General features: G+C 46.3%; 2 protein-coding genes across 2 annotated transcripts in view; both read left to right on the forward strand.

The window, feature by feature from the left end:
* Positions 1-244: 244 nt before the first annotated feature.
* Positions 245-5,495, forward strand: SARC_08790 (hypothetical protein; the record flags this gene model as incomplete). The annotated part of the gene is made up of 7 exons (XM_014297215.1): positions 245-589; positions 1,043-1,572; positions 2,130-2,448; positions 3,126-3,968; positions 4,296-4,447; positions 4,836-5,005; positions 5,294-5,495. 7 exons carry the CDS (start codon positions 245-247, stop codon positions 5,476-5,478), a joined length of 2,544 nt encoding a protein of 847 aa, XP_014152690.1. The 3' UTR covers positions 5,479-5,495.
* Positions 5,496-6,797: 1,302 nt separating this feature from the next.
* Positions 6,798-8,588, forward strand: part of SARC_08791 (hypothetical protein) — a 5,226-nt gene continuing 3,435 nt past the window's right edge. The window contains exons 1-2 of the mRNA XM_014297216.1: positions 6,798-7,107; positions 7,741-7,858. Of these exons, the coding sequence (XP_014152691.1) occupies positions 6,983-7,107; positions 7,741-7,858 (243 nt within the window). The 5' untranslated portion in view covers positions 6,798-6,982. The remainder of the gene's footprint in view (positions 7,108-7,740; positions 7,859-8,588) is intronic.

The raw sequence follows: 8,588 nt of genomic DNA on the forward strand, positions 1-8,588 counted from the left end.
ATGTGTGTATGTGTGTATGTGTGTGTGTGTGTGTGTGTGTTTGTGTGTGTACTTTCAGTCGAACCTATATCCTCCTCTGCTTACATCACCATCAATCTCGCATCACTGACCCATGACATACGCACTCGCGCAGGCATTTCCTTGACCGGCTGTTTTTTCCGTATCGAGATAGGCTGCAGTCACTGGTTTCCCCGCATTCAATTCCGTTTCTTGAGCGTACAACCCACTTTCTCTGATACTCTAGATGTACTCATGTACCTTATCACTTCAATACATCAAACCGCTAACAAATGATCACTTATTACCCTCAACAGGCATACACGCTCGCACAGACAGGCATGAGCCCGGCTACCAACGCCGCAACGGCGTCACCGGTAGCCACAGAGTTCCCCATGGCGGCCGTTTCTCCGCACTTCTAGTCGTGAGGGACCGTGTGTACTTCAAGCTGCAGACCGACTACCTGCCAGGATTCCTGCAGAGTGATCTGATGTGGGCGTGTGCACTGAGTACCGGCGCACGGAAGAGACAGTCCCCGGCCCATCGCGTGAACCGGAAGCTGTTTGACGAGTCACTGTCGGCCTCGTATCGGGTGTGTGTGCGAGTTCGTGTATGAGTGGGTCATGATTGGTTGGATATTTGGCTGTGTATATGAGCAGCCAGCTGCGATGTATTCGTGTATGAGTGGGTCATGATTGGTTGGCTATTTGGCTGTGTATATGAGCAGCCAGCTGCGATGTATTCGTGTATGGGTTGTACAGGTGGTCTTGTTTGCGGCTGTACTCAGAGTAGAGCGCAAGGGATACTCAGTCTCCTGCCCATAGCGTGAACCAGACGCTGTTTTAATGCGTTGCGTTTGCACTCGTACCGGGTGAGTGCAAGAGGTGGTGTGCCGGGTAGGGTCTGCGTATTATAGTATGTGGAACGATACCTGTGCTTGATGAGTGTGCGCGTAAATGTGTTGTCATTCAAGCACAATCGCCGGAATGATCGCATCTCATCGCTCAAGTACCACATCTCCCCACCTCTTTAACCAACGCCACAGACCAACACCTTCACAATGCCCATCGATTCCATGAGCACCTCCGAACTTTGGGAGCCGTCCGCTATCTCCCGCACACGCGCAGGAAGCATCGTTGGTGACACCGTTGCACGCAGGCGGGCCAACACTATGGAAGATAGCCCCACAGTCAACAATGCCGTACGCGTCGCTCGATACGGGTCGTACAAGGATAACAAGGACTGGGACATGCGCACAGAGATCAGCAGAGAGATGTCTGGGATGAATGTGAACGAGCGCGTGCTGCAGGCGGATGAGAAGATACCCCTGAAGAATCTGTTAGAGGAAGCGGCTCTAGAGGGCTTTCCCAATACAAGCAGCAAACAGCCGCCGTGGAAGTGTGAACTGGTCGCCGGGGGGTGGAAGGCGAATATATGCAACGCCTATCTGGTGCATACCAAGACACCTTATATCCTATATGTGATCCGCCTGGAAGAGTGTGTGGACTCTATGGCTGCAGATGGCGTGTTGTCGGCCAAAGGGTCGCGCGTGTGGGTGGTCGGCCGACGGTACAGGTGCGTTAAATGCCGTAAGAAGTGCTCTGTTGTAACACGGACGGGATGGAATTGAAAGTTAAAAGAAAATGTATCTGCTCTGGAGTCTAGGCTAGTTTTATGGTAACTAACCTGGGGTATTGATCGGCTAAGAAGTGCTACAATGTAGTATGGCCAGGATGGAGGGTTGAAATTAGATGTGATATATGCGAATAGATAATGTAAGCGGCTGCTGCTGGTGATGAATGATTTCTGATTTGTGCACATATGTGTATCATGCAGAAATGTATCGCGTGCCGATATGTAATAGGCGGACACGGCTAAGTAGCATAGTTGGGTTTTATTTCGCTTCTCTGAATAATCATTCATTCTGAATATATGTTTTCTCCGAATATGTTCTGATGCTTGTATACTGACTTGATTATGTGGGCATCTGCGGTGTCTCTGATCAAAAGCGCAACACTTCGCAACCATGCGATTCACTTATGTACATCTGCGTCCATATATCTTTATATCTACTTTGATATGTATTTATACAAACAAACTTTCGGCTTTCGCTTTCATACCGACCGCCACAGTGAATTTCGCCGCCTGTACAAGATGATCCGCCAGAGCAACCCCACGTGGGAGTCCTCCCTCGTCCTCCCCGGCAAACACTCTCTCAAGGACAACACCAAGAACACCTTCATCATCAAACGCATGGCTGGGCTGCAGCACCTTCTCAGTAGTGCGTTGGCCCATCCAGCGGCGTGCTCGGTACCCGCGCTGCGTATGTTTCTCACCCCGAAGCAAGACCTGTCGCTTCTGAAGATGGCGCTGAAAATAGGCGACCCGGTGGAGCTGTCACCGCATCCGCTGTTTGAATCGCATACGGCATCGAATACTCCTCCCATGCAGGTATGTGCAGTGTGAGGCCTGTTTTGTGAGATAGTGTCGCTTGGTTGCAGGTGTTTGGTAGTTTAGTTGCAGGTGTTTGATGGTGTAGGTATAGGCCCGTTTGGTCGGGTATTGGGATTTCAGGCGCAGGTATATTAGCAGAGTTTCAGCCTCGCTTAATCGCATAAACAGTTTTGTACCGGAGGCGGCCTTGCGAACAGATATCACTGTAAATTAGACGGTTGCGGCTCTGAGCTCGAGTGATCAAGCCTATGGATTGTGCGGTATCAACGAGATAGATTTTTTTTTAATCAATCTGATTCAACTATAACCACTGAGTGTTTCAAAACAACCAATACATTCGTCAAATTTTTATGCAGGCTCTGCATCCTAGTATGACTTGATGACGCCACTAGCTCTATTCTGTAATTACATACCCCTTTATCTTTTTTTCGCTCTGGGCTTTAGTGTCTTTCTGCCTTCCTAGCTTTCTGCACCGAAAGTTGCGTTGTTTTTTTAACCGCACATCTTGCCTGCACTCAACCTGTCTGTACTTTACTAGCCATACAGTTGTCTACAACCTAGTAGTCTCTCTATTTCACAAATCTTACTTTCTGCTCTATACTAACTGTCTCCTATCCTCCCAATTGCATATCTACCTCTAATCCGAGTCTCGTCCTAATGCAATAACCTTACAGAGCATGGGTACCCCGCACCCGCCACCAACCGACTTCTCGCACAGGACCTCTTGCAGTGATCTAGAGCCCGACCAATTCGACGCCGACCGTAGTGACCGTGATGACCGTGGTGAGAAGTTTCTCTCCAAACTCAGTCTCACCAGCGAAAGCTATAGTATGATCTCTTCCCAGTCCGACCTCAACCGACCGCTCTCGCCCGTATCCTCGGGCATGAGACACACGGCACTCGTAGACCGCCTAGGACCCTTGTCAACAAACACAGCCAGCAACTATAATGCAAACACAGAAACACAGGCCACTACTGCTACTACAACTACTACGGCCACCCAAACCCAGCGCACGCGCACGGCATCGAGTCCCAGGCCCAGCTCCCTCGCACAGACTCGCACAGTATCCTCCACCATAGACGACCATGATGTGTTTGGGATCACGCTCCGAAGCGACAGCCGAAGCTCTTGCAAAGCGGTGGAATCTCCCAAGCGCCACAGTAAGGCAACCAAGAAGCTGAGTGACCTGTCATCGCCTCCTCCAGTACTGATTCCGGTGCCGGCTACGCCACCTCCCCTAGAGAGACCGCAGATGACCACAGGCCCTTTAAAAGGCCCACAAATAGGTAAATATGGCCCCAATACTTCTGGGGCCGATGCAGTGTACTCGCCCACATACCATGATGACGACGAGGACGGGTTTGTGGTGGTAGGTCTAGGCAAGGACGGCGATGGCACGTGGACCAAGAAACCAAAGCGAAAGAGTGTAATACTGGAGGCTACCGCTCACACTCACAGGAGCGATGAACTGTTCGGTGCTCATAACGACATGGCTGGTCCCGTGCCCGATGCCACGGTATGTATGTGTGCTTGCACCTGATACAATTGTTACATTGTGCTCACTCAGTATCTGCCGGCTGAAGGATTTGCTACATATGTATGTACATGCAAAGAGCCATGTTCAGGAGAAACTACTTTCAAGTAAGTTCGTGATTGTGAGCGTGGAACAGCATATTTTCTGGTGCATGATTGACTGTCCCTAAGTGCCCTTTAAGGTGCTATGTGGCTGGTCACAATCTGTCATGAAGTTTAACATGCTCGGGCGTTCGAGGTACAAAGTTGTCGCCTTCTTTGTAGGTGATAGTAATCGATACTCACTTGTCGTCTAATGCTCCTCTTCCAGAACTCGGGTGTCCTGCACAATTGGGCCATGGGGTCGATTATATCCCTGATGAGATCGGCTTTTAGACCCGCCTGGCGTAAGCCCTGGATACGGCAACCGTTGCTATTTATAGAATCATTTTGGTCACCGGTTGTGGATACTCTGGGTACCCGGTATGCGATTTTGTAACTGAGCATTTTGTAACTGAATATCCGTTATATAAATAGCCATAGATGCCAATGCAGAACATTTTTGTGGATGATTCTGAATCTGCAATTTAAAGCGCTTGTACGTACATAGCTTACTTTGGCAAAGATCACAATATGACGCTATGGTGTACTATACATGTATGGATACACACTGAGCACACAATATGGGTGTATTATACAAAAGAGCTGTGAAGCTAATGACTGCAGAAGATAACATAAAACAAATCGCAGTGTTTTCAACTTTATTCTTTTTTGGCCTCGCAATTGGGAATTCACCTGTCTCCTCGACACTTTTGGCCTCCCCAGTTTGGAGTTTCAGTTCCTAATATTATTCTTCTATTTCTAATTCCAGGTTAATATGGCTGATAGTGGGCTCGGAATTGGAACCCGCCCGTCTCTGCGACACTATCGACCTCATTAGCCTCAAACTGTTCACCGGCGAGCCAGCGCCTACTTTGACTGAGGACGAAATGGCAGCCCTCAGAACAGACTCCAAGCGATTACTTCAGGAGGCCATGCCTGGTGAGTGAGAGTGATACTTTCTGCCTTGTGTTTTTTACTTCGGTTAGTGAATCCAGCTCGTCGAAATTTTGTAGCAGAACTCGTATATTGGCTAAGATGCATGCTGGCTTGATTTTTGTTGTTCACTCGATGTCTGCGAATATATACATACCATGCGAGTTGAAGAAAGGTAAAAGTTACAACCTTGCGTGCCTCACTCGGTCTCGACGCGTAGGTTCATATCCGTCTATACTTTTTAACACTAAATCTTTGGTTTACTCTTGTATTGAATCCCTGGGGAAATTTCAGGGGTGTTGAAGCTAGTGTTGGGACCTGCAACTTTAAAGAACGGCTTGAGCACGACACACCAAATGCTGCAACATGAGCCGCTGAACCACCACCTAATATACATATTACTGGATGTGATACTCGCGTACCTTTTCCCAGATGTATTCGAACCACCGGATATCATGGATTATAATAACGATATTTAAAAAGGATGTCATACGAGTGCACCAATGTGGATTAATACGTGGATCTAGATAGTTCAACAATTTAGTTACATACTATGAACGCCTAGCACTGCATCTCTGCAAGTATATTTTGATGAAGAGCCTAAAGAGCTAAAGATTGGCTCGTATCAGAAATATTAGATATGCCGCAACTTTCGTTCTACAGGCTCTCCAGCTCGCGAAGCGCCAAGCGCTGCGTGTACGCTGTAAAATAACTTTTGTGTAGTAACGAGATTTCTCGCGTATCAGATACAAACGGGCTCTCTGTGCAAGTAGGAGATTAGGAAATTAGAAACAACTTCTGCGGCCTTCGCCCAAATTTATTTGGTTAGACGGGTATATTTTAGAACTCGTGTATTTTTTTGGATCGGAACTAGATACACGAAAACTACGATGATGACCACTTCTTGACAGCGTTTAGAAATCTAGCTCGGATTTAGAAGCTATATTGATATCTCGTACATTGACTACTGAGACTTGTTGCATTTCATACCTCGTAACGTACAAAATAATGCACCATAGAATGTTTTTTGGCTCCTGACTACACGCATAGCCACTAGAAACTGTACCCTTCACAGTCAGTGCCCATATATTTCTGCGGTTGTTGCTTCCACCTATAATTTCATCAAGCAAGATAGGGAGATAACTTGAAATTTAATAGTCCTTAAGAAACCAACAGCACCAACAATAGTGTCTGAATTCTGTGCCGATTAGTACCAGTTGATTTCAATATACATCATTATGATACCATATCGACCGAAGTAGTGGTGATACAACCTCGAACTGGGAAAAAACCCCCCACCATTTCCAAAATTTGTAGTAATTGTATTTAACTGACATATAACTGACATATAGTTGCTTCCGATTCAGTTACATTATTATCAAATGTTTTATGTGTATGTTGGGGTTTTTATTCGTATGATGAGACATAAATACGATGTTTCAAAACGAATAGAAAAAAATTGTTTCCTAAACACAACGCCTTAGACCACTCGGCCAACCTGCAAATTCTATGACAGGTGCAGGACTCGAACCTGCGCATCCGAAGATATTGCGGAGTTCACAATCACAAGACAAATCTCAGTTGAAATAGGGTTCCAAATTCATAGTTTATTCTTCATAAAACCTTTGAGAGTCTGATCATTACCTTTTTTATCATTTTTAGTCATAGAGCCAACTCAAGCGACCAATTAAAAGACACCAAAACTGGATATTCATTAAAAAATAGTGATCTATGTATTTATTTACTATATAGTCATATAGTCACGTACGTCAATATAAAGTTAGTAGTCTGGATTATATGTAATTTCAGTTGCGTTGTGGGTCGCTTGGTGTTAGAAGAGCGTGCGCTACATGGAGCTCTGTTAACAATAGTGCTGGATTGAATTGTGTAAGTTCTATATCATTGCTTTGACTGCTGTATCGAGCTTATCACCAACTTTTAGATAACCTGAGTCAACAACCACACGTTGTGCGTCGCATCGAGATGTCAACCCTTGAAGTGAACAAGTTTGTCACGCCGGAGATGTGTATGTACTGCTTCGACGTGCTGAATGCGTCGCTGCATAGCAGCCAATTTCCCGTGGAGCCTCGATTTCAAAACGATAGCTTGTAAGTCGTAAAACCCAAAATCTGATCTTGTGGTCCTGTGTAGACACCCTGCACGTCCACAGACCTAGTTCCTCTACTGCAGAAGGCTGGTGCTGGTAGGCTGATGCTGTTGGTGGTATATGCTTTCGAACTCCCCGTTTAATGTGCCATTGCCTTGAAGTTCAACTAATATGCTAGGGTGGGATTGACAATCAGTTCAGTTTGTTTTTATAACCACGCCAATAGTCTAGGCTTACAGACTGTATACGTATTAACAATCTATAAAACATTACAAAGCACACCACACGCTGTGACACAGGGTTATCGCGGGACGCTACTTTCTTACTGATATGTTATATATATATATATATATATATATACGTATGTGCGCTCCTTACTCTTCGATTGTCCTTTATTGACGGATGTTAGTTTCGTTTAATTTTGATGTTGTCGTTTAGAGGGCCTTCATTCGTGTTGAATCCTCCACCAACTACACGTATAATTAGTATAAGCTGATTTGGCAGTGTATGGCTTTGTCGAGTACCTAACCTTTTCTGTCAGCTTGAAGATCATCTCGCAAACCCCGATTCAAATTATAGAGCTATTCTATCCATACTTCACATTGCATCTGCTTTTGATTGCATTCTTCTCCAGTCCACTGTTTGTAACATGGAAAATCGTACACGGATCAGATAAGCGCCTACGAGGATGCATTGGCACCTTCTCGAAGAAGAAGCTTCATCTTGGCCTCAAATCATATGCTTTGTCAGCGGTATGTGACAACTTGAACGCTTAGTTTGGGCTCGCTATCAAACGCCAGCACCCCACGCGCGTATACGTTTATTGGGTTGACAGGTGCATGACTTGGGCTGTTTGTGTTCGCAGGTAGGATCCAGACCGGGTGTAATATACCGGGATATATAGTGGTGGGATGGGGTTATCCAAGGTTCTATGCCGAAGACACAGTCGAGATCTTCGAAGACATCTGCATACTTATCCGTGTTTGCCTATCATATGTTTGTGCGCTGGCTTGACAAGCAGTCGGAATGCGAACATAATCCCTAGTGCAGGCAAAGCTATTATATAGTACCTACTAAACCTCGGTAGAGCATGTTGCACCTACTGAAACTTGGTAGAGCAGGTAGTCTCTTGTAAGTACCTAGGCATTCATGTTCTATTTTGCACCTGTATGACCCGGGTACAGGTGGCGTGTGCGTCAGATATATAGCCCAGTGCAACATGAAACAGCAACCACCCCCTTAACACTGGGTGCAACCACCCCCTTAACACTGGGTGCAACCACCCCTTTAACACTGTGAGCAACCACCCCCTTAACACTGGGTGCAACCACCCCATTAACACTGTGAGCAACCACCCCCTTAACACTGTGAGCAACCACTCCCTTAACACTGTGAGTAACCACCCCCTTAACACTGGGTGCAACCACCCCCTTAGCACTGTGAGCAACCACTTCCTTAATACTGTGTGCAACCACCCCCTTA

The sequence above is a fragment of the Sphaeroforma arctica genome (genome assembly GCF_001186125.1).
Source record: "Sphaeroforma arctica JP610 unplaced genomic scaffold supercont1.828, whole genome shotgun sequence".
Lineage (NCBI taxonomy): Eukaryota > Ichthyosporea > Ichthyophonida > Sphaeroforma > Sphaeroforma arctica.